The sequence below is a fragment of the Oncorhynchus mykiss genome, chromosome 6 (genome assembly GCF_013265735.2).
Source record: "Oncorhynchus mykiss isolate Arlee chromosome 6, USDA_OmykA_1.1, whole genome shotgun sequence".
Lineage (NCBI taxonomy): Eukaryota > Metazoa > Chordata > Actinopteri > Salmoniformes > Salmonidae > Oncorhynchus > Oncorhynchus mykiss.
In genome coordinates this window covers 67,618,839-67,645,036 of record NC_048570.1, presented here as the reverse complement: position 1 = coordinate 67,645,036, position 26,198 = coordinate 67,618,839, and the positions used below count along the sequence as shown (strand labels likewise).

Genomic DNA, 26,198 nt, shown 5'->3' with positions numbered 1-26,198 from the left:
ATGATAGCGTTGGCCAGACACTGTCCTCAGAAACACCATGGATTTGCTTCTGGGCTGCACTATGGAAACCGATTCAAAACCAAATGGAAGAAAAATGAGATCTTTATTGGATCAATTCAGGTAGATCCCTTCCCGTTCGCTTCCGTTTAAGAAGCTTTTTGCAACAGAATCGGCGGAATGAATACACCCCTGATCTCTTTGCTTTACTCCACACCAATAAAGATTTGTTTTCAGTCCCACAGACAATAACTATTCTTCAAGGTAAGATGGAGGTATTCTAGGCAAGAGGGTTCATGAGGAAGATAAATATATCTGTTTAAGATTTTTATTAGTAAAGAATGTTTTCGACACTGTAGATGTCTCACATCTGTAACATTTAGTAAAACAAGTGTGTTTTTAAAGTTTATAAAACTTAGAACAAAAGTAAAATGTACAAAATTGCTCTTTTTACAGTTAAACACTTAAAACAAATCAATCACAGTTCATAAAAAATGCACTAATATTTATAGCTGTTTGACTGAATTTGATCTCAACCCTATATTTGTATCCTTTATATTCACAGTGGGGGGTGAGCAAACCTGTTATAAGTTACCATCTTCCATTTCTCTCGGTCTCTTCATCTCACGCACTGCCCTGAAAGCACAGATGGCCAAGACCATTCCGAAGATGAAATCAGTGACTCCAAGCACCCCGAAGAGGCCTCCAGCGATGTCTGCTCCATTGCGTGCACACGCAAAGCCCTGATGCCCTTTGCTCTTGTAGAGGACTTCCTTCTCCGTACAGATGGGCTTGTCGTAGGTCTCCTGCAGCTTGATGAAGTAGAAGGCCAGGGCAGGGATGTAGCCCAGGCCGATCAGGAGGTTCACCAGGGCCTCACCCAGCAGCATAGGGGTCTAGCGGTAAGGGACTCTCAGGACCCCTAAACCTAGAGTGATGCAGGCATAAACCATCAGAGCCCCTCTACAGGCCATGCTGAAGATGTATGGAGGTAGCTTGAGCTGGTGGAACAGTTTGTCCAGCTCCTTGACCCTGTCTTTGTAGGCGCCGGTGAAAGCCTGTCCTCCATAGTAGTACTGGTAGAGACCCCCGAGGTTGGCCAGGTCCCGGTAACCCCCGGAGTTACTGTAGGACACTCCTGAACAGATGACTATCAGCAGGTTTACAAAGACCTCCATTATCTGGCATAGACCTGAATAGAACAGATAAAAAATAGCTAAATTCATTACTTACAGTGCCTTGCGAAAGTATTCGGCCCCCTTGAACTTTGCGACCTTTTGCCACATTTCAGGCTTCAAACATAAAGATATAAAACTGTATTTTTTTGTGAAGAATCAACAACAAGTGGGACACAATCATGAAGTGGAACAACATTTATTGGATATTTCAAACATTTTTAACAAATCAAAAACTGAAAAATTGGGCGTGCAAAATTATTCAGCCCCTTTACTTTCAGTGCAGCAAACTCTCTCCAGAAGTTCAGTGAGGATCTCTGAATGATCCAATGTTGACCTAAATGACTAATGATGATAAATACAATCCATCTGTGTGTAATCAAGTCTCCGTATAAATGCACCTGCACTGTGATAGTCTCAGAGGTCCGTTAAAAGCGCAGAGAGCATCATGAAGAACAAGGAACACACCAGGCAGATCCGAGATACTGTTGTGAAGAAGTTTAAAGCCGGATTTGGATACAAAAAGATTTCCCAAGCTTTAAACATCCCAAGGAGCACTGTGCAAGCGATAATATTGAAATGGAAGGAGTATCAGACCACTGCAAATCTACCAAGACCTGGCCGTCCCTCAACTTTCAGCTCATACAAGGAGAAGACTGATCAGAGATGCAGCCAAGAGGCCCATGATCACTCTGGATGAACTGCAGAGATCTACAGCTGAGGTGGGAGACTCTGTCCATAGGACAACAATCAGTCTCGTATATTGCACAAATCTGGCCTTTATGGAAGAGTGGCAAGAAGAAAGCCATTTCTTAAAGATCTCCATAATTTTGCACGCCCAATTTTTCAGTTTTTGATTTGTTAAAAAAGTTTGAAATATCCAATAAGTGTCGTTCCACTTCATGATTGTGTCCCACTTGTTGTTGATTCTTCACAAAAAAATACAGTTTTATATCTTTATGTTTGAAGCCTGAAATGTGGCAAAAGGTCGCAAAGTTCAAGGGGTCCGAATACTTTCGCAAGGCACTGTAACAGAATGATGCAGACACAGATTTTTCACTTTAAAATGTATGCCTAACAAAAACCAATGATTAGAAAGTCAAATAAACGCTGCAGGGTTTCTCAAGCTCAAAAGTTTCCCATGTGTATCAATAATGATCCACCACCCAAAGGACATCCAGCCAACTTGACACAACTGTGGGAAGCATTGGCGTCAACATAGGCCAGCCTCCCTGTGGAATGCTTTAGACACCTTCTAGAATCCATGCCCTGATGAATTGAGGGGGTGCAACTCGATATTAGGAAGGTGTTCCTATTGTATTGTACACTGTGTAAATTTCCACACTGAGGTTGGAATAATACTGTGAAATTGTGAAAATGATGATAAAATGTCCTTTAAATGTGCTCAACTATGGGGCAAAACTGACAAGGTTGTCTTAGATTGTTGACAGCATGTAAACTATATTTCTTCTCCAAATGTTTATTGAAAACAAATACGTTTTCACAATGAGTACTTGTCTCACACATTATTACATTTGTTGGTTAGCTAGCTAGCAAATTTGATCATATAAGCATAGACATAAAATCAGTCAAAACACCTTAAAAAAAGACATGGAATCAATAACAAGATACAATGAGCTGAAACAAGCCACCGACGATTCCCCACAAAGCAGCAGCTTGTCATTGTTGCCAGCTATCTGACCATTCAGAGTCATAACATGTGGCTACACCGATGCGTGTGTATAATTTCCGTAATGTTGTCAACAAACCTGTTTACAGTATAACAGCTAGCTGTCAGTTTTCTCCTCTTTTGTTTTCAATTCAAATGAAAATAGATTAGAAATTTGATGTTGAGATAAAAATGGCTGCGTTGGACAAAAACACATTTACTTGAAGAACAGTGCAGATGCAAAGTTTGGTAACAGAATGACAGCACAAACTGTAAATGTGTTTTTGTATTTAAAAAAAATGTAAAGGTGGAAATTAAGTAGTCCTGTGCATAGTTGTACAGTATGGTTTTATGATTTTACAACGATTGGTTTTTGTTTTGCATATATTCTAAAGTGAAAAATCTGAGTTTCTGCATCATTCTGTTCTGGGCCCATGCCCAGGATGGTAACAGTGGAAGCAACTCTGTGACAGTCAGATGGTCTCTTACGCTCTCTGTTGTCCTTGACTACCGCCTCTGTGGTCAGGTGGTGGGTCCTTGTGAGAGCAGGGTGTCATATCCCGCTGTCGGTCAGAGTAGTCCTTCTCTCTGTCCCTCCTGTCATCTCCAGAGCCCTTCTCATCCCTGTATCTTTCATCCATTTTGTCTCTCTTCTGCCGCTCTCTCTCTCCTTGCCTTTCCCGGTCTCTCTCTTCATGTGAGGAGCTTCCTCTGTCATGAGTGCAGTCCCTCTCCCTGCTGTTGTGCATCTCGTCATACTCATCCCTCTCCAGGTATCTGCTCCTCTGGCATTGTCTGGTCTCTTGGCCACTTCTCTGAAAAATTATTAGAATGAACATTGCCATGATCAATTGAGTATTAGTGTAAAGGTGTCATACAGATATCTCAGGGAGATCAGATGACAATCCCAATCTATTTTGTTTGTGCATGTAGCCCTACTAATCATTGGTGGCAATGCTTGTTGGCACTAGTGACAGTTACCACGTGGCATTCCTCCGATTCAGAAATGACTACTGAGTAAAGATGGGGGCAATCTAACAGCAGCAGTAAGGGGTATCTCTCCTTAAGGAGCCCTGGGGCAGGGATGAAACCCAAATTATACAATATAGTCTGAATGTGACCCTCGTCCTGGGCGGTTCTTACCTTACCAGGCAAAAACTGCCCAGGAGAAACCCGCTAAAAACCCACCCTTCTTTCAATTGGCTCCTGGATGCTTATCTTCTTATTGTCTCGTGGCTATTTTGTCATTCTACGGGGCGCAGCACCACCCAGCGACACTGTGATACAGCTGCCCAGTGGGAAGCATTTCCCATGACTCACTGCGACCCATAGAATGAGGAAGCAGCCTGGAGCCAATTGGAAGAGATGCATCCAGGAGCCAAATGAAAGCGGGGCAGGTTTTGGGGGTGTTTCCCTGGATGTTTCCAACCTGGTCAGGTAAGAACCACCCAGGATGCGGATCACTGTCAGACCCAACTCTAATGATACTGTGATGATTCTGCACATAACTGAATACACATTGAAAAACTGATAATGGTTTAAAACGTCAAACAAAAATGCTGACACTGACTCTCAACCTGGTGTCCGAGCATTTCGTATTATTCTGTACGTAAATCCGAGGTACTCCATTTAGTATGACGTTTGGTATGGTTACATAAAAACAGATGGTTACTTATGGCAAAACCGAAAGTATGACGTGAGCGTCTAGCAACCCAAAGGTCATAACATATCATACGAAATGGACATCCACAAATTAATACCATACGAAACATAACATACTAACTGGTGTGTCTCGGATTTACATACAGAATAATACGAAATGCTCTGAGACCAGGTTGTGACTCGAGGGCAGTAGGCACTAGGCAATAACGGGTGTTAGTATATTTGATGAAGATAAAAAAAAAATACATGCATTTTCATGTTACCTGTGACGAATAAGGCTCACAGGTATGCTGTTGGTTGAAGCGAACCAAACATTGAGATAACGAATTGATGAATGAAGAATCATAGAATAAAGAAATGAACAATACCTCTTAATTCTGGTTCTTATCTGGATTCATTTGTGCGAATGATTGTATTCTTTACGTCTTCTACTTTTCCTGTATCTTGGCACTTCTTTTATTTCCAAGCTCCTCCCTCTCACCTGTATGCCCTATAGAACTCCACCCCTACTACCAAAACAGCATTTTGAGGGCATGGGACAAAGGGGAGTGTAGTGTCGGTGGAGGAAGTGGCCATGTTGCTGGGGATCAGACATGTCCTGTGCAAGTGAGACAGGTTGACTGTTCCGGGAGCGCAGCAAGTGTCTTATGCTGATGCGGTGATGAAAGTAGAGGATAGGATGGTGGGCAGATGGTGAGGGAGCCTGAGAGTATTTTTTTATGTATTTATTTTTTATTGAATAACTAGGCAAGTCAGTTAAGAACAAATTATTATTTACAGTGACGGCCTACCCCAGCCAACGCTGGGCCAATTGTGCGTCACAACTGGGACTCCCAATCACGGCCGGATGTGTTGTAGCCTGGATTTGAACCAGGTACTGCTGCAATGACGCAGTAACTTAGACCACCTGCACCAACTGGGAGCTATCCCTGTGAGTAGTAGGGATTTGAACAGTTTATGCTTTAGTAAGGTTGGCTTCTCTGTGTTTATTGTTATGGTCATAACATAGCCACACAGATGGAAAGTAAATCACAGAAGATTGAATTTGTAGTAGCTGCAGCAGAGAAGTTTTTGTGTGTTAGATTTTATTGCAGAATAACTACAGGTGGTTTTAAGAGAAAGGGTTCCAGGTTCCCAGGCCAATGGCTCCGTTGGTGCCAAAGTAGTGGGAAGGGGTGTTTCCTTTTTCCTTTGTAATTTCCTTTCACCCCCACATTTCCCCCTTTTTTTTAAACAAATGTGCATGGATGGAATGTTGAAATAGCAGTAAATCTTAGTAATAACAACACAATCGGTCTGTCCTAAATAATACATAGCTGACAGCTCTTTTAGCTCCTCTACTCAAGCTGTCAAACGTTCACTACTATACCCTCCTACCCGGACGTAAACGCACGCGTTCCCAGAGCACACTAGCCATCCGCGGCGCGCGCAGGCCAGAAGCGAGACAGAAATGGCGGCGACGGCGGGGGAAGCAGCGTGATATGATGGAGCAATAAAACAACCTAAAAATACAAATGTCAGTCCATTGTCGAGAAAATGAAAAAGATGTCGAATTAGGCCGTATTTTGTAATAATTATTACAAAAAAAAACGAACACCTTCCCCGGAGAACGTCCATCTTCTGATTGGAAAAGAGAATCTCACAGGGAGCATGGCTTCTCAGAGTAACGTTAACCAGGTAACGTTAGAACTCCTCACGCCGCTGATACGTCTAGGATTTTTAAATGTTTCACATTGTGACATAAGATTAATGTAAAAGTAGTCTTAAATAATGTTACATTTGTAGATGTTTCTTGGCCGAATATAGTGGTAACTCGTGTCATTGAAAAGTGTGATGAAATTGCTTGCTAATGCTGCCCTAAATAGCCTATTTCCCCATTGAAACACCAGCATGGTACAGGCCCGAGGAGCCTCCATTCAAATTGGCCAACAGTACTCGAAGTAGGGTTAGTTGAAAATCTAAAAATTTGCAAAAATCGTGTGTGCACGTTGTGTTGAGAAAATGCCACATTCAAGAGACTCCCAACAAGTGTAATTTTCCTTTGACAATTTGTAGTTAAATTGCTGCGTGTATGTGCATGGCCCACCTGCTCTGGCTGATGCGACAGGCCTGTTTGATTTTCATAACGGTTTGTTAGCTAGCTTAGCATTTAGATATGAGTGAATTGTAAAAGTGCCGACGAGTTATAAGTAAGGTATTCATCAAATTGTATATGGTCAAACGTAAACTTTGTAATTGATTTGTCTGGCCAGCTAGCTACCTAGCTTAATATAGCTAGCTGGATAACTAGCCAGAGTTCGTGCGGACGCAGGTGGTGTGGCTAATGACTTAGCTACTAGCTACAGTGGGCCTGATCAGAGGCGGTTTAGGTATATTTCCGAATCTGAACCATTCATGATTCTGCAAACGGTTCGGAACTTGTGCATTGTGCACTCCGTTTTTGATGTCCCCTTTAGAGCACGTAGCTAGCTAGTTGTGCTTCTTTCAAGGGAAGCTGACTCATGTGGACAGACTTCCATGATCTGTTTAGATGTAATGACTTGTCACGGCCTTAAGTCTAACTAAGCTAGCTATCTATCCTACATTGAAAGGTAGCTAGCAATATCTTCTGTCCAGGTATAATAACATTAGTCAACTAGCTAGATATGGCTGTGTACATACATGTAGCTAGCTTGCCTGCTGTGGACCAGACTGGTGAATTTCAAAATCCACCAACCTATGGAACAGCTGTTTTTAATTCAGGAAATGGTCATCTAATTACAAGCTGGAATGTCCAATAAAATTACATTTGAACCTACTCAACCAGTTGTCTGCGTGGGCAAGAATGAGACGATAATATATCCACAATAAATTATTATTAAAACAACTTTTCAAAGTGCAGGTAGTGTTAGATTTCTCGCATGAACACAATGCATATACATGCACGCGACGCATGTATACTTGCCAAGCTCGTGCTCTTGTTTACATGGTTTTGCGCATGTTTCAGGGGATATAAATCTGAACACACCACCAGCACTTCATTTTTTAAACTAATTGACCGATGACGGTTCAATTATTTTAATTCAAATTTTTGTTTTTTTCTTAGCCCAATGCTCAGTTTCTGTAGATAAATCAGTTCAAGTCTGAACTGTGTGACATAGTAGGGAGTTGTGGTTTTCAACAGGCTAATATTCTACATACTTTGGCGCTGAAAACGTGCTGATTGACTACAATGACAATCTATTGCGTGCCAGCCTACTTTTCCGGTCTGTTTGGAGCACTGAGCTATAATAAAAACGATGTGGAGCAGACACGGAAAGCGTTTTTTTCAAGGGGTATCTACCTGAAAATGCATGATCTAAGTGATAGGCAGCAGATCTAGAGATGAGATTGATGACTTGGATTGAGTATTTTATTGAATACATTATTTATTTTACCTTTATTTAACTAGGCAAGTCAGTTAAGAACAAATTTCTTATTTTCAATGACGGCCTAGGAACAGTGGGTTAACTGCCTGTTCAGGGGCAGTTCGACATATTTGTACCGTGTCAGCTCAGGGGTTTGAACTTGCAACCTTCCCATTTGATAAGTAGTAATGCACAGTCACTTCCATTAATTGTTTTTTTTTATTCTGTCACAGCATTCGACCTGCAAAATTCAAAGTGCATTTAATGTCCCAAAGAATTATCGAAGATCGTGAGTTTTTTTAATAATCAAAACTGACCTCCGCACTAATCGTGCAGCACTACTAGCTAGCTATGTTGTAAATATAATAGCAAGCTAACCGTTTCGCTTCGAGCTAATATTCTATCATAACTATTACAACTTTCTGTTGCTAATGTCTGCTTGCTAACTAGTGTTGGCTAGCAGCTTGTTAGTTTGCAACAGGGGTTCTCAAAGTGGGGTCCGCTAAGATATTCGTTTTCAAGTTGCAACAACAAACATCTCTGCCACATGACAAAATATGTTGATTGCTAGAAATGAGCTTAAACTGACAAATTCTCTTCAATGCCAAAAGACGGCCCTTTAAAAATCTTCCTTCCTAGGGCCCAAGACTTGTTTCATCTGACCATGCAATACCGAAGTCTTAAACTCCTTGTAAGCTATTTTTTTTAAATCAAATTTGAGTTGTGTTCTGATTATGAGGGAGTACCACATTCATTTACTATCACAAAATGGGGCCCCGGCTGCAAAAAGTTTAGAACCCCTGGTTTACAAGGAATGGCAGACGTTTCAAATTTGAGGGTATAATATACAGTGCCCTCAAAGTATTTATATCCCTTGACTTGTTCCGCATTTTGTTGTTACAGCCTGAATATACAATGTATTGAGATTTCACTGGCCTACACACAATACCCCATAATGTCAAAGTGGAACTATGTTTTTACATTCATTAAATGAAAAGCTGAAATTTCTTGAGTTAAGTATGGTGAAGTTATTATTACACTTTGGCTGTTGTATTAATACACCCAGTCACTGTAAAGATACAGCCGTCCTAACTAGAGGTAGACCGATTAATCGGAAGGGCCAATTAATTAGGGCCGATTTCAAGTTTTCATAACAATCGGAAATCGGTATTTTTGGACGCCGATTTGGGCTTTTATTTTTTTGCACCTTTATTTAACTAGGCAAGTCCGTTAAACACATTCTTATTTTCAATGACTGCCTAGGAACGGTGGGTTAATTGCCTTGTTCAGTGGCAGAATGACAGACTTTTACCATGTCAGCTCGGGGATTCAATCTTGCAAACTTACAGTTAACTAGTCCAACGCTCTAGCCACCTGCCTCACGAGATGCCTGCCTGTTACGCGAATGCAGTAAGAAGCCAAGGTAAGTTGCTAGCTAGCATTAAACTTATCTTATGAAAAACAATCAATCAATCATAATCACTAGTTAACTACACATGGTTGATGATATTGCTAGTTTATCTAGCGTGTCCTGCGTAGCATATAATCGATGCGGTGCGCATTCGCGAAAAAGGACTGTCGTTGCTCCAACGCGTACCTAACCATAAGCATCAATGTCTTTCTTAAAATCAATGCACAAGTATATATTTTTAAACCTGCATATTTAGTTAATATTGCTTGCTAACATTAATGTATTTTAACTAGGGAAAAGGTTTCACTTCTCTTGCAACAGAGTCCGGGTATATGCAGCAGTTTGGGCTGCCTGGCTCATTGCGAACTGTCTGAAGACTTTCTTCCTAACGAAGACAGCCAACTTCACCAAACGGGGGATGATTTAACAAAAGCGCATTTGTGCAACAATTGTGCTTTTTTCACGACTGTACCTAACCATAAACCACAATGCCTTAAAATCAATACACAGAAGTATATATTTTTAAACCTGCATATTTAGCTAAAAAAAATCCAGGTTAGCATGCAATATTAACCAGGTGAAATTGTCACTTCTCTTGCGTTCATTGCACGCAGAGTCAGGGTATATGCAACAGTTTGGGCCGCCTGACTTTTACGTAATTATGACACAACATTCAAGGTTGTACAATGTAACAGCAATATTTAGACTTATGCCACCCGTTAGATAAAATATGGAACGGTTTCGTATTTCACTGAAATAATAAACGTTTTGTTTTCGAAATCATAGTTTCCGGATTCGACCATATTAATGACCTAAGGTTATTATGTTATAATTAAGTCTATGATTTGATATTTGGTGTAGCAGTCTGACTGAGCGGTGGTAGGCAGCAGCAGGCTCGTATGCATTCATTCAAACAGCACTTTCGTGCGTTTTGCCAGCACTTGCTGTGCTTCAAGCATTGAGCAGTTTATGACTTCAAGCCTATCAACACCCGAGATTAGGCTGGTGTAACCGATGTGAAATGGCTAGCTAGTTAGCGGGGTGTGCGCTAACAGTGTTTCAAACGTCACTCGCTCTGAGACTTGGAGTAGTTGTTCCCCTTGCTCTGCAAGGGCCGCGGCTTTTGTGCAGAGATGTGTAACGATGCTACGAGGGTGGCTGTTGTCGACGTGTTCCTGGTTCGAGCCCAGGTAGGGGCGAGGAGAGGGACGGAAGCTATACTGTTACACTGGCAATACTAAACTGCCTATAAGAACATCCAATAGTCACAGTATATGAAATACAAATGGTATAGAGAGAAATAGTCCTATAAATACTATATTAACTACAACCTAAAACCTCTTACCTTGGAATATTGAAGTCTCATGTTAAAAGGAACCACCATCGTATGAACCATCATACGTTCTGAGCAAGGAACTTGAATGTTTTTTGTTTTTTTTACATGGCACATATTGCACTTTTACTTTCTTCTCCAACACTTTGTTTTTGCATTATTTAAACCAAATTGAACATGTTTCATTATTTACTTGAGGCTAAATTGATTTTATTGATGTATTAAATTAAGTTAAAATAAATGTTCATTCAGTATTGTTGTAATTTTCATTATTACAAATAAATGTTAAAAATCGGCCGACACAATCCAGGTGTGGATAGCTTTTACACTTACCCAGAAAGGCTTGCAGCTGTAATTGCTGCCAAAGGTGATTCTAACACAGGAGTCTCCGACCCAGTTCCCGGAGAGCTAACTTCAAGTAAGTTTTCGCTCCAAGCCCAGTTGAAACTAACTTGATTAATCTCATCAGACAGATAATTATTAGAATAAGGTGTGCTAGATTAGGGTTGGAGTGAGTTTACAGGACGGTAGCTTTCCAGGAACAGGGTTGGAGAACACTGTCTTAACATGCATTGACTTAGGGTGTTGAATACTTATCTAATCACTATGTTTTATAAATGTTCACATTTTTCTTCCACTTTGACAGAGTATTTTGTGTCGATCATTTACAAAAATTTACATAAATTTTAGTCCCGTTTTTGTAACACAACAAAACGAGGATAAAGTCAAGGGGTGTGAATACTAGCTAACTAGTTAGTTAATAGTTAATTTCTTGTTGGCCTATCTGTCAATGTCCATGTTTTTACATTGTACCCCGTTTTCTCCCCAATTTTGTGGTATCCAATTGTTTAGTAGCTACTATCTTGTCTCATCGCTACAACTCCCATATGGGCTCGGGAGAGGCGAAGGTTGAAAGTCAGGCGTCAATGTCCATGTTTGTCCAACTACTACGTGTTTTTAATCCTATTCAACTATTTTCAACAATTATGGTTTATAGCGATGGCCAAGCTTCATAACTAGCTTACTACCTAGCTAGCATGCTTGCCCATCAACAGACAATTACATCAATACAGAGTCGGCCTAAGCTAGATATCACATTCCCATTGTGCCATAGTGTCCACCCAACCAGGGCTGGTGAACGTAAGATGCCTGGCTGGCTAGGGGTTGAAGATTAGGTGCATGTGTGAAACTGTATATCTCACTGAAGGCCTAAATAGTAAACCATTGATCTAAGGAAGGTTTTTGTTCTGAGTCATTCTGAGAGGGTTGTTTTTGCACCTGAGGTCATGTGTCCACTGCCCTACCATTTTATATTCTTAATATAAGGCTCTAGTATCAGGGATTGAGCGAAGTGGCATTGAATGCACATAAGGGAGACACTCATTTTATGATTCACTTTAAAATGTCTCGGGGCATAGAAGGTAATTGATTGAATGACAATGCCCATTGCAGAGAATTGAATGTACCTGCGATGTATGGGTTGTGCACAAGGAGCAGCAGAAGCCACATCTTTGCTTTATGACTCAGGGTTGCTAGATTGAACCAAAGGGTAGAGGAATGGTAGCTGTTGGACACCGTTCCACACCACAGCAGTGGGTTGTATGAGAGTTGCGTACCAAAGTATCATCACAACATTTTCTAAGTTAGTAAATGAGTGCTAGGAATCTTCAGCTGAGTAAATGCTTCCACGTATTGTGGACGTCAAGCATAAAATGGTTCATGGGCCTGTATAGTTTCTACCTAAGTATATTGTACTGTGTATTTGCCCATATTTTAGTTTTTCACAGTTTCGTCAGTTGGTGAACAGCATGGATATGGGAATGGTGGATTGTCTTTGTGTCACCTGACAAATGTGCGGGTTAGGAGTGGGTAGTTGTGGGTAAACCTAGACCTAATTACAGGTTTGTAACTGAAAAAGATGGCAACCTCTTATCACAGTGAAGATCTGATGTGTTAAAGTAAAAAAATAAAACAAATTAAATGGTTAATTTCCAAGCACAATCTGATATGTTTGTGGTGGCCTTCATTTTTTTGAATGGTGGGCTCCTGATTCAACATTATGGAAATGGATCATGAGACTCAGAGTTGCCTGGCTAGTTAGGTATTTTCCTGAACAGCAGGGTGGAGCAGTGTTTAGAGAGCAGAGCTGCCTCCCATTTGTCTTACCCTTGAAAGGTCCTGCAACACCATGGCCTCAGAGAATCCAATCAGCTGCTGGTAGTGTTTGAATGACATCGCCCTGTATTAAAGTGTCTCTTACATGAATGCATTATATTGTTCTTCTCTGTCATGTCTCTGCTCAGTGTTTTAACGTTTTCTCCTTACTTCTAGCTCATCATACTTAACCTCTCTTCATAAGAATGTAATACGCAAGCCCCGGCATGCATCATCGGTTTCTTCAAAACGTGTTTGACCTTATTTGTAGTGTTGCATATTCATGCTATGCCAAGTTTGCTAATAGTGACTCTTTGCATTCCAATTTGTGAGGCCTTGCAGAGCCGGGCTGGCTGAGTCCCAGTCCCTAAAGATTCCTGTTTAGATGAACACACATTGATTGGCCGTGGTCCAGTTGGGTTACAAACAATAGGGAACACTGGGTAGTAGTGATGAGGGCGTCCCAGTCCTTGTAGGTATAGGGGGTTGTGGATTGTTATTCTATGCCTCAGGTGGGAGTTGGTAATGCCTGGTAACTTGAAATTCCAGTGGAACATCTTGTTTTTTATTTTTTTATTTTACCTTTATTTTGCTAGGCAAGTCAGTTAAGAACAAATTCTTATTTTCAATGACTGCCTAGGAACAGTGGGTTAACTGCCTGTTCAGGTTACTAGTCCAACACTCTAACCACTAGGCTACCCTGCCACCCCAATTTGACTGGCTCTTGTTTGACATATGTTCTAATACAGCCCCACTCCTTTAAGCCATCCACTTCCTTAAAGCTGTCTTCCTCACAAAGCATACTTTGGATGTGTTTTTGTTTAATTGTTAAGCAGAAGCCTCATTGAATGCTATCTGCAATATATGATTATCATTGTACTCTATTGACGTAAAGTATATAAACATTAGAAATGACGTGTTCAGTTTACCTGGTTTAGCTCCTTTTATCAGCGACAATGTCATCGTGCTTTATATTTCATATGGATCCCACCTTAGAATGTAAGCCCTGATCTGTAACCACATTCATTAAAAGTGTGTGTGTGCATGCCGTCTCACTGGAGCATGTTGAAGTTATACAGATGGCCATTTTGTGGTAATCCTCAATCCAAACGAACAGCGAGGGAAGCTTAGTGTGGTACGTGTGGCTCGCCTGTAGAAAGAGGCAAAGGGAGTTCTTTCTGTTGTGATTGTATTAGCTGTCCTGAGGCCGTTGGATTATAGCTGGCTGTTTGTCGCTTGTAGTGCCATTTCAGCAATGTTGGGCCCTCATTTGCAAAGAGCTACATATGCTTGAACTGCACTTTCTTTTCTCTGTGCCTCCCCTTTCATGTCCCACAGTTAAATGCGCTGGGAGGATTCTGTATGGTTAGCAAGCTTGTTTCAACTTTTTTCATTACTGCTCCATAGCATTGGACTCCTTCCCCTCACCATGCACCACCAACACTTGTTTTGTTTAGAAATCATTTTTTATTTGTTGCCTAATGAAAGACTTAAAAAATGTATTTTCAGGCTGTAATGTTATGCAGATATGTTTTTGGCCCCTGCTATTCTGTAATGAGCCAAACCAAGAAATGTCGCCAGGCGATTGAAGGACCAATTCACCCCACTATGCAGGGCTGTCGGTGTGCAGCAAGAGACCTTCAGTTACGCAGTGCGACTGGGATTAAGATGACCTGCCTTCCCCATGCTGGCTATAATTATCTTTACAAAGTAGTGTATGGCTGTGGCCAGCACGTGGCTGGCTAGAGTACTATCCCACTGTAAGTGTCTGGTCTGGAGGGGGATTGCCTTGTCAGGTTTGTACCGACATTTTAATGCCTTCCCTAAAGATTCCTGTTTAGATGAACACACATTGATTGGCCGTGGTCCAGTTAGGTTACAAACTGATTGATGATGGTAGAAGGGTTTGGTGTGTGTGTGAGATTTGGAGATTCCTATATTTATGAGTATTTGAAACCTCAGATGTGGGTCATTGAAAATTAACAAAATGGACTTCTTATTACTGCATGGTTCTGCAAACAATAAGAATGACCACCCCACTTCCAATTATTATTATGGGGAATTTGGTTGTGTGTAGTGTGAAAAGTGTTGCCAGTACTCAACTCAATTTGCTTAATCACAATCGTGTGGAGCCTTGTGTAAAAGGTGCAGCTAGAAGGAGTAATCCCTGGACAGGGCTTGACAGTAACCTTTTTTTGTCACTTGTCCAAAAATAGAAAAATAGTCTTAATGCAATTTTTACATCGTTGTATGTTACAAGGAACCACTACAAAATAAAATGCATTACTGTATTTTTTTTTTTACCATAGAAAAGAAAATCAGACGGCATTGTTGTCTGCACTCCTTATTGACGACTGGATATCTGTCTCAAAATAAAACACTGCCCCTTTAAGGCTTTCCTGAAGGATGTTTGGCCGCCTTTTGGTAGCCTATAAATTACTGCAACATTAAAATGACAACCTTGTACTTTAGTATTTCTACAGATTAAAACACTCTGGGACAGTTCTGAGACAACAGATCCTAAATTCATAACCACTGCAGATAAATAAATAAAAAACAATGAAACAGTAACTTTTTTTGTAATCTTATCAGACCCTTTTGCTTAAAATGTTGATCAATTTTTATTTATTCATATTATAAGCACAATAAAAGACTGTTAATTATTAAATAGTTTCAAAATGTTGGCCACCTCTGCTCAGATTCAAGGTGGGTGATGTGCAGTGTGCACCATGCACTATCCTTCGCTCTCCAGTCTTGTGACCATTTGATCTGAACGAAGTGCTTTGAGTATGCCGACAGAATCAAGCCTTCAGACGTTAATGTTAGTTATCCTTCATTATATTTGTCAAACAAAGCCTATATTTATGTAATTCTCATTAAAGTTTGGCTACATTTTCTGGCGCCTCCATGTCGGCATCGGTTTGGACATGAGGCTTGTAGCCAATATGCATATCACATACACTTTGTCATGTCTATCTATGTGCATTATTATTCCAATGTAGGCCAATGATCCAATTCTGATTTGGAGTAATTGTTTGATATTGTGATTACATTTTTTTACTTGTCAATTGGGGAAACTTAAATCTATATTATTATTGTCCAGCAATCATTAATATCAAGCCCAGCTGGATGAACCCATGGGATTTGAGTCCAAACCAGCATACCACATAATGATACTTCACTGCCATTAACATTTTCCTTCCCCAGAACATTGTGTGAACATTTTTGAATTTGTTACATTTGGGGACATAAGATTGATCAAATAATGCATTGTAGCCAAATGTCAGCTACATTTTCAGCAGTGCTGTTTTACTCCACTTGTGAAGAAATGACAAAAAATGGCCTACAGTACAGTTGTTTGAAGTTCATTCCCGCCTTAGTATGTGCTACATATTGGCGGAAGCCAGTGAGCCAGGTCTCTCTATTTGGCTCAGTTCTCTGGGAAGTGGGCTGCCGGGAGCCATTTTGCCATTCTAATGCTGCATGACTCGTCACTTTTCCACGTTGCCCCTTTTACCCAAACCTATGGCGCAATCTGGGCAGACTGATAAGAAAGGCCTCTCCCAGTAGCCTCTCCAACGAGTCTGTCACAACTAGAGGTCAACCGATAATGACTTTTCAACGACAATACCGATTATTGGAGGATAAAAAAGCCGATACCGATTAATCTGCAGATTTATAAAATAAATAAAAAATGTAAAAATTATAATTATTATTCTTTTTGATTTGTAATAATGACAATTACAACAATACTGAATGAACACTTATCTTAATTTAATATAATACATCAATAAAATCAATTTAGCCTCAAGTAAATAATGAAACATGTTCAATTTGGTTTAAATAATGCAAAAACAAAGTTCTGGAGAAGAAAGTAAAAGTGCAATATGTGCTATGTAAGAAAGCTAACGTTTCAGTTCCTTGCTCAGAACATGAGAACATATGAAAGCTGGTGGTTCCTTTTAACATGAGTCTTCAATATTCCCAGGTAAGAAGTTTTAGGTTGTAGTTATTAAAGGAATTATAGGACTATTTCCTTCTATACCATTTGTATTTCTTTAACCTTTGACTATTAGATGTTCTTATAGGCACTTTAGTATTGCCTGTGTAACAGTATAGCTTCCGTCCCTCTCCTCGCTCCTCCCTGGGCTCAAACCAGCAACACAACGACAACAGCCACCATCGAAGCAGCGTTGCCCATGCAGAGCAAGGGGAACAACTACTAGAAGGCTCAGAGCGAGTGACGTTTGAAACGCTATTAGCACGCACTAACTAGCTAGCCATTTCACTTCGGTTACACCAGCCTCATCTCTGGAGTTGATAGGCTTGAAGTCATAAACAGCGCAATGCTTGACGCACAACAAAGAGCTGCTGGCAAACTGCACAAAAGTTCTGTTTGAATGAATGTTTACGCTTCTGCCTACTGCCGCTCAGTCAGATACTGAGATGCTTGTATGCTCAGTCAGATTATATGCAACGCAGGACACGCTAGATAATATCTAGTAATATCATCAACCATGTGTAGTTAACTAGTGATTATGATTTTTTTATTTTTATAAGATACAGTGCCTTGCGAAAGTATTCGGCCCCCTTGAACTTTGTGACCTTTTGCCACATTTCAGGCTTCAAACATAATGATATAAAACTGTATTTTTTTGTGAAGAATCAAAAATGTGGGACACAATCATGAAGTGGAATGACATTTATTGGATATTTCAAACTTTTTTAACAAATCAAAAACGGAAAAATTGGGCGTGCAAAATTATTCAGCCCCCTTAAGTTAATACTTTGTAGCGCCACCTTTTGCTGCAATTACAGCTGTAAGTCGCTTGGGGTATGTCTCTATCAGTTTTGCACATCGAGAGACTGACATTTTTTCCCATTCCTCTTTGCAAAACAGCTCGAGCTCAGTGAGGTTGGATGGAGAGCATTTGTGAACAGCAGTTTTCAGTTCTTTCCACAGATTCTCGATTGGATTCAGGTCTGGACTTTGACTTGGCCATTCTAACACCTGGATATGTTTATTTTTGAACCATTCCATTGTAGATTTTGCTTTATGTTTTGGATCATTGTCTTGTTGGAAGACAAATCTCCGTCCCAGTCTCATGTCTTTTGCAGACTCCATCAGGTTTTCTTCCAGAATGGTCCTGTATTTGGCTCCATCCATCTTCCCATCAATTTTAACCATCTTCCCTGTCCCTGCTGAAGAAAAGCAGGCCCAAACCATGATGCTGCCACCACCATGTTTGACAGTGGGCATGGTGTGTTAAGGGTGATGAGCTGTGTTGCTTTTACGCCAAACATAACGTTTTGCATTGTTGCCAAAAAGTTCAATTTTGGTTTCATCTGACCAGAGCACCTTCTTCCACATGTTTGGTGTGTCTCCCAGGTGGCTTGTGGCAAAGTTTAAACAACACTTTTTATGGAGATCTTTAAGAAATTGCTTTCTTCTTGCCACTCTTCCTTAAAGGCCAGATTTGTGCAATATACGACTGATTGTTGTCCTATGGACAGAGTCTCCCACCTCAGCTGTAGATCTCTGCAGTTCATCCAGAGTGATCATGGGCCTCTTGGCTGCATCTCTGATCAGTCTTCTCCTTGTATGAGCTGAAAGTTGAGGGACGGCCAGGTCTTGGTAGATTTGCAGTGGTCTGATACTCCTTCCATTTCAATATTATCGCTTGCACAGTGCTCCTTGGGATGTTTAAAGCTTGGGAAATCTTTTTGTATCCAAATCCGGCTTTAAACTTCTTCACAACAGTATCTCGGACCTGCCTGGTGTGTTCCTTGTTCTTCATGATGCTCTCTGCGCTTTTAACGGACCTCTGAGACTGTCACAGTGCAGGTGCATTTATACGGAGACTTGATTACACACAGGTCGATTGTATTTATCCTCATTAGTCATTTAGGTCAACATTGGATCATTCAGAGATCCTCACTGAACTTCTGGAGAGAGTTTGCTGCACTGAAAGTAAAGGGGCTGAATAAATTTGCACACCCAATTTTTCAGTTTTTGATTTGTTAAAAAAGTTTGAAATATCCAATAAATGTCGTTCCACTTCATGATTGTGTCCCACTTGTTGTTGATTCTTCACAAAAAAATACAGTTTTATATCTTTATGTTTGAAGCCTGAAATGTGGCAAAAGGTCGCAAAGTTCAAGGGGGCCGAATACTTTCGCAAGGCACTGTAAGTGTAATGCTAGCTAGCAACTTACCCTGGCTTACTGCATTCGCAGAACAGGCAGTCCCCTTGTGGAGTGCAACGAGAGAGAGGCGGGTGGTTATAGCGTTGGACTAGTTAACTGTAAGGTTGCAAGATTGGTTCCCCGTGCTGACAAGGTGAAAATCTGTCGTTCTGCCCCTGAACGAGGCAGTTAACCCACCGTTCCTAGGCCGTCATTGAAAATAAGAATGTGTTCTTAACAGACTTGCCTAGTTAAATAAAGTAATTTTTTTTTAAACGGCAAATCGGCGCCCAAAAATACCAATTTCCAATTGTTATGAAAACTTTAAGTCGGCCCTAATTAATCGGCCATTCCAATTAATCGGTCTACCTCTAGTCACAACTGTGTCAGTTCATCAGTAAGAGGTGTACTTGTCTGTAAAATTCTCAGTAGATAAATGGAGGACTAAAGCAGATTTTTTTCAAAGTGTATTTCTCATGGGGTCTTGGATGTTTGAGCAATATTTCACACTTATGTTTCCTACACATGTTAATATTGAAGATGCCATGTAATATATATATATATATATATATATATATATATATATATATATATATAGTCATTTAAATAATAATATATTGATTTTAAAAGGTTGCATGTGATTATCCTCAGTATGTTGAATCATGTGTTTTATGTAAATATATATTTTCTCTCTCTGTAGTACATCTTCGGGGAGTTCAGCCCTGATGAGATCAATCAGTTCTTCGTGACTCCACGATGTTATGTTGAGGTAAGACGATGAGTTTTGAATGAAACATTTATTCACATACGTTTACTCCAGCTCATGGCTGTTTTGACACCATATAGTCTACGGTGTTAAGTGTTGGAGTGCCGGTGGCTCTTAATGTTAACTGTGTCGTTCTTAAGAATGGCCTTTTGGAAGCTCATTAACACAGAAAACCACTGAGTTTATAGATTTAGTCCAGTGTGTGTATTTACTCTGTCATTGTCTAAAACACAGAGAAGACAATGGTTTATTTCTCATGTTCTCAGTTTAGTGAGTGTGAACAATATAAGACAGCACAAAATAACATGTTTTTATCACCAATACTGTCATCTACCCCCCCCCCCCCCCCCCCCCCCCCCCCTCCGAAGTGCACATTACACAGATGTGATTCACATCAAGCAGGAAGGCCCAGACTGACAACAGTCGTGGTCTATGAGGTTAACACTATGTTTGATTATTTACTTTAACTAGAAGTGTCTTTTTAATTTGTAATCTAATCTCTCTGCTCTTTGACAGCTTCCCCCCTTCAATGACAAAGTCTCCTGCGTCAGTCAGTCTTCAGGTAAGAACGTCTACTGGATCGCTCTGATTTATTTAAGTTCATCTTGTAGACATTCCGAACGTCATCCGCATGAGGCCGGCCAGTGCTCTCTGGGTTGACCTCACTCTTGCCCCACCCCCACATGATGTAAGGGTTATGACCAAAGTCAAACATACGCCTGCCCGTCTGTGCTAGTTGGATCCAGACCTACCTGACTGAACTGCATGTAAGAGAGTGACAGTTTAAGTCTGAATTGACATTGTTTTAAGATAAGATTTTACTTGTAAAAATATGTCCAAACATACCTGCAGAACAGGGATTTTGGAGCCACCAAGTTACAAAGTCTGTCAACCATACCCCTCCCCTGCTCATAACACTTGATTTTTACTCTGATTTGTATGAATTATTCAGGAAGTTACTGCACTCCTGCTGTGCCTTACATTACGGAGTCTATGAGACGGCAGGTTTGCGGTGAGTTTTGGGTCCGACACTCTGTGCTTATTACTTGTTGCTGAAGCACTCAAACCCAGATCTTAAAAACTGGTGGCTTTCTAAACCTTGGCCCTATTTACACTCATTCTTGTTCGTACGATCTGTGAGGCTTTGCATGCTTAGATGCCGTTAAATATCTCTTCTCTATTGCATTAAACACATTGGCACCGCAGCAGTGCTTTGAGTTGACTTGTGATTGATTTGTATACCCCCTCCGTCACTTAACTGGATGGATTGAGAGAACCCTTTTTTATTGGACTTATAAGGGCATAGTAATGGTCTTATATGGAAGCTAACAATTACAATAGGTATTTTGTTTTGCTAGGGTTTATCACTCTCAATTCATCATTATGACTCTGGAATGAAATCCCTTTGGTAAAAACATTAACAAAGGACACTTTAATCCACAGAGAAGGGCGAATCTCGACCGTACTCTCTAACCATACCTTACATTCCCCCTTAGGGTTTCCGGTGTCTGGTTTGTATGGATGACCAGTCGTGTCTTTTATATAGCCCAGCCTTGCCATTTTCAGTGTTGGGATGATCTGAATTTACTAACGTTTTCCTCATGTTCACCTTCAGCTGTTTCTCTCACTGCCTATCTTTCAATTTGAAATGTTAGAAACTTGTTAAATCTAATCGATATTGAACTTACTCTTCATTGCTTGATACTTTTTATTTGTGTAGTACTCAAGGTCAGTGTTTGATATATTCAATTGAGTTTGTGGCAGTTAATAAAGTTGTAAATTGTTGTGTATTTCATGATGCCAATTTTGTTTTGGATGCCAGATATTGGCAAGTAGTAATGACGAATAATTGGTCAAAACAGTATTTTGTGTTGTGTAAACCTTTATGAACCTTTGTCTTCAGGGCAGAACTGTAGTGCCTTATGTTCCCAAGCTGACTGACATATCCTCCTCTGCAGGCGAAGACTACCAGCGCATAGAGTTTGGTGTGGATGAGGTGATGGACTTGGAGCCTGTGGGAGTGAAGGATCCTCTCTTCAAGGTGTCCAGCACGCTGAACCCCCAGGCTCCAGAGTTCATCCTGGGATGCCAGCCGTCTCAGAAGGTCCCGCAGACAGCCACAGCCCTCTCTCCGGTAGCAGACGTCCCAGACGGAGCACAATACAACTCACTGGACGAACCCGACGGCCCGGACGGACCTGATGGCCCAGACTCTGAGCCTTCTGCCATGGACGGCAACCAGAACTGCCAGGATGGGGACGGGGGCCCGGGCAGCCTGGGCCAGCGGGAGAGGAAGAAAAAGAAAAAGCGCCCGCCAGGATACTACAACTACTTGGAGGGCTCAGGTCCCAATAGCGGTGGCATGGGAGTGGACGGGCCTCCTGGAAAGGGGTTGGTGAATGGACATGTTCTTAGCGGCCCTCACCTCGGGTCGCAGGACATGGTTGGTAAGGCGTTGTCAGAGGGCGGACTTTCCACCTCAGCCCCTGTCGCTACGGCAGCAGCGAATCAGAGGACTTGTGATAGCCCTGATGAATCGTCTTTGGACTTCACGAGTGGAGCTGCCTCTTTATCAGATGGTAAAGACGCGGCCTCCTCCTCTTCTTCCTCCTCCTCTCAGAGCAGTGGGGTGGCAGAGGGAGGCAGAACTGCAGAGCAGCAGCCTGAGAACATGGCTCCAGAGAGCCCTGAACTGCTGGGCAGCGGTGGGCACAGCCCCTGCCCCACCTCCCCTCCCCCCTCGGTTGCTGTGGCCAGCCCCCCTGCCACCATTGCTACTGCTACTACTGAAGAAGAGGAGGAGACTAGGGACAGTGGGGTGGCTAATGGGCTGGCTGAGCCCCATGCTGGCATCAGTGCAGACAGACACAAGGAGGCCTCTGAGATGTTGGCGCAGCCCCAGCAGCAGTCCCCAGCTCCCTCAGTGGAGCCTGCTTCCTCCCCAGACTCTGAGGCCCAGCCGGCGGTGGCAGAGCAGCCTAAGTCGTCTGCCCCTCCGGCTGCGCCCGCTGCCAACCCCCTCAAATCCTGGGCTAGCCTCTTCCACAACTCCAAGCCTCTGCCTGGAAGCCCTCAGGCCTATGTGGAGGTGAAGAATGTGGTGGAGGTCGTGGCTCCCTCCCTGGCTGCTGTGGAGCAGCATGAGAAGGCTGGGGAGGTGAAGGAAAGCCTTGTCCATGTATCAGAGGATCCCATGGCCCCTAAACTTGCAGGTAGTGTACTCACAGATAGCCCCACAGTGTGAGGAAGTAGAGCTCACCGGTTAACCCTTATGTCCTTTGGAATGTGTTAGGGCTGTCCCCGACCACACAAAAAAGGATATATATATTATAAATAATCATGGTTGACTGAGAAACCGATCGATTGGTCTACATTTTAAGTTTAGTTTTCCATATATAGACACACCCTGTGTGTTTTAATAAAAGTATCTATATGTGCATTGAGTTTATCTGATGCTTTAAGCTCACTGTTTGATTAAATAAAACACATGGCCCCAGGGAGCCAGAAGACAAAAATCTTAACCTGTCCTGAACATCCTCCCCCCCGCTCCTACTGGCTTTTGCAGATTCTGCCATTACTCTCCTGAAGATGCCAGCAATAGGCTACATAAGGTGTTTCGGCAACCTTTCTCATGTGGAATGCCAATTTATTTTTGTGGAACAGTTTAATTTAATTTAGAATAATATCTTCGGTTCTCAAAATTATTGTCATGTGGTTAATCAAAAATCTAAATCAAAATGATACAAACCTAAAAGTAACTATGTAAAAATAGCCTATAAAGCCAACAAATGAAAACAATGCATCCAACAGGTAGTAGATATCCTGATTTTAAATCACGTTGTCTACTCATGGCCTGTCTGTAACGAACTTGAAATGTTGCATCAGCTATTAACTTGAGTCCAGCCTGAAGCTCCTTGCAACATTGTATAAAATATTCTGGGCCCTCAGTTTCCCTTGCCAGTGAACTCTGGACACACAGCTGTAGGCTATTTGTGCTAGGGATAGGAAGTAATCAGGTAGGCCTATTTTATGACATCAGAGTATGACATTTATAATTTTTCAAATACATTGACAATCGTTTCTCATTCTCAATGGATGTAAAAACAGACTCCGTTTGCTTGCTGTTTGAGATGATGAAAACATTACTTTGAGAAGCTCCACGACTCATTAGTGGTGGTGCGTTAAGAAAATCAGAAATACTATCAGATCCCCAAATGGGCACATTTATATTCCTACATTTGCGCGCAGGCCAGGTAGCCTATAGGCCTACTTCTATGCGTAATCAGGTGTGCATCCTTTCTCAACATTGACAGGAGCGCTCCAAACAAAAGACAATGACTAAATTGACAACTCGTAAATGGAATGAAATAAACCAAAACTTGTTTCTCACAGGTGTAGCATAGGTTGTGTGCTCTGCAAATAACATGTCCACTCTGACAGTGAAAACAGTAAAAGACTGGAATAATAATAATAACAATATTGAATGCATTAAGACTTTACTGTAACCAAACAGATTAGGAATTAGCCGTGTGTGTACTACTGGTGATATATGTAATGGGGAATTGATAGACACTAACAATCAAAAGCAAACAATTCACACAATAAAGTTATGAAACAATCAATGTGCACAAATTACCGGGAGAGAGCGCATTATGGAGAGAGACGTGCATTGTGCAGCCACACTCGCCTTCTTGGACTGCCATTCCTGCGGCATCCGCAATGGATTAGTTCACTGAGATGGCCGCAAATAAGACGGGTGTCTCGTGTGCCGTATATTTGCTACTGCTCAACTAAAACAAATCTCGGTTGTCCAACAGCCTATTCACCAGTCGAGTAATTGTGGTCAGTCCTAGAGTGTGTTGACAAAATTATACCCATTGATTATTATAATAGTAATTCATTTGTGCACATTAAATGTTCTGTATGCATGTGCTGAAGTACAGCCTACCGTCCACCTGGTGTCAACATTGGGACATTAAGTTAGACTGATACACATGAGCACCAGATGGTGCTAACACTCAATGCTTGGGAAGGCCCAGATTGCTATGACACATCTCCATGATATGCTTTACCTCACCACCCTATTTTCCCCAATAATGCTCCAATGAATAGAGCTCGGGAATGAGTGTCAGGCCATGTGACCCCAGGGAGACTCCCATGTAGCCAACTGGCCTTGCTGGCGTCAGAGAGTCATTGTATATATCAGTAATACTAATACATGTTGAAGGCCTCTATTCCAAACTGCATTCATGAGAATACAGGCAGAGGGTGGGCTGGAGCTACTGCTTTACCAATAATGTATGAGCAGCACTAATTAATTCCATTACCATGACATCAACCTTATGGATTTTCAGATGCAGTAGACTAGAGCAGGATAGATCTCTGACCTCACCCCTTTCTCCTAACACACACACAGAATATAAAATAAAATGCTAAGGTTGCATAATGAGTTGATCTTGTAAGCTGCCTAATTAAAGGGGATATGTAGGATCATATCCTGATTACTCACATCCCAACAACAGCCTCCAGGTGTTGGGACCACACAGGGTACACTGGCGGTTTTAAACAGCCTGTGACAGGGAGGATTGCCATGTCTGGGTAATGTGTGGTTATTGTCTTGATGGGATTATTGCTTGTCTCACTTAGTGCTATGACCCTGGGATTCCTCAGGCCTCATGGATATAGTCCTGTGTCTGGAGGAAATTTACAGAGAGGCCTTATCTCAGTGGGTTACTTAAGCCTCCTTGTAAATTGTGGTTGACACTGGATTTTTGTCATCCTTTTAGTAAACTGGGATTTTTCATCTATTCAGCACCCTTATGAAGTATTTATGAGCGAGAGGGGTTCTGGGCAGCCTAATGTGCTTCTGTCTAGATAAACCTGATGGTTTCCTGTGCTCAACGGCTGTAAATAATTCAACCAGGCTCCACGTGGTTTCCTTCACTGTCCAGTAGAAAAGCTTATTTTGTACCCACAATACAGTGCTCAGACTTTCACGCTTCTGTCAGGAAATTAACAGGAAGCTATTTATAGGACCCTGGTGTCACCGCTACCACGTCTCATTTTGATTACAACCCCGTATACTATCTTATCTCTGGACTGGATTTTATCTGGAGTGTGCATTTACTGTTTAGCCAAACTATATTTCTCTTCTCCTGGAATGACCTGTTTTCATTTTTAGCAAACCAGTTATCTATAAAAACAATGTTTCTGTAATTTGGAGGTTGTTCATAATATGCTATGTACATAGGCGGAACTATCAAAAAAAAAAAGGCGATTTATAACCCATTGTTTTCAAATTGTGATTATGTGCTATTGTTTTATTATATTTTCTTTGTTGGAATGTCTGTCCACGTTACCATGGTAGCTGTGTTGCCAGTGACAGTCTTCCTTCCTAAGGACAAACCAGCCTTGTGTGCCACTGTCATGATGCAGAGTTGGTAGAAGGGACACAGTCTA

At 41.5% G+C, this 26,198-nt stretch overlaps 2 protein-coding genes across 4 annotated transcripts in view; one reads left to right on the top strand and one right to left on the bottom strand.

Annotated features, from left to right (window-relative positions):
• Positions 1-463: 463 nt before the first annotated feature.
• On the bottom strand, positions 464-1,223 carry LOC110526949 (MARVEL domain-containing protein 3-like). Its single transcript, XM_021608125.2, is given in 1 exon segment — positions 464-1,223. A coding segment is annotated over 1 exon segment (642 nt). The 3' UTR covers positions 464-581.
• Positions 1,224-5,358: 4,135 nt separating this feature from the next.
• LOC110526403 (ubiquitin carboxyl-terminal hydrolase 10) overlaps positions 5,359-26,198 on the top strand; it is a 39,118-nt gene continuing 18,278 nt past the window's right edge. Inside the window, exons 1-5 of one of the 3 annotated variants that reach the window (XM_036980766.1) lie at positions 5,359-5,434; positions 19,674-19,742; positions 20,256-20,301; positions 20,692-20,751; positions 21,698-22,951. In XM_036980766.1, the coding sequence (XP_036836661.1) occupies positions 20,733-20,751; positions 21,698-22,951 (1,273 nt within the window). In that variant the 5' untranslated portion in view covers positions 5,359-5,434; positions 19,674-19,742; positions 20,256-20,301; positions 20,692-20,732. Of the gene's footprint in view, positions 5,435-5,920; positions 6,181-19,673; positions 19,743-20,255; positions 20,302-20,691; positions 20,752-21,697; positions 22,952-26,198 lie in introns of those variants that run through there. The other 2 variants (XM_021607352.2, XM_021607353.2) reach the window with 2 other exon arrangements.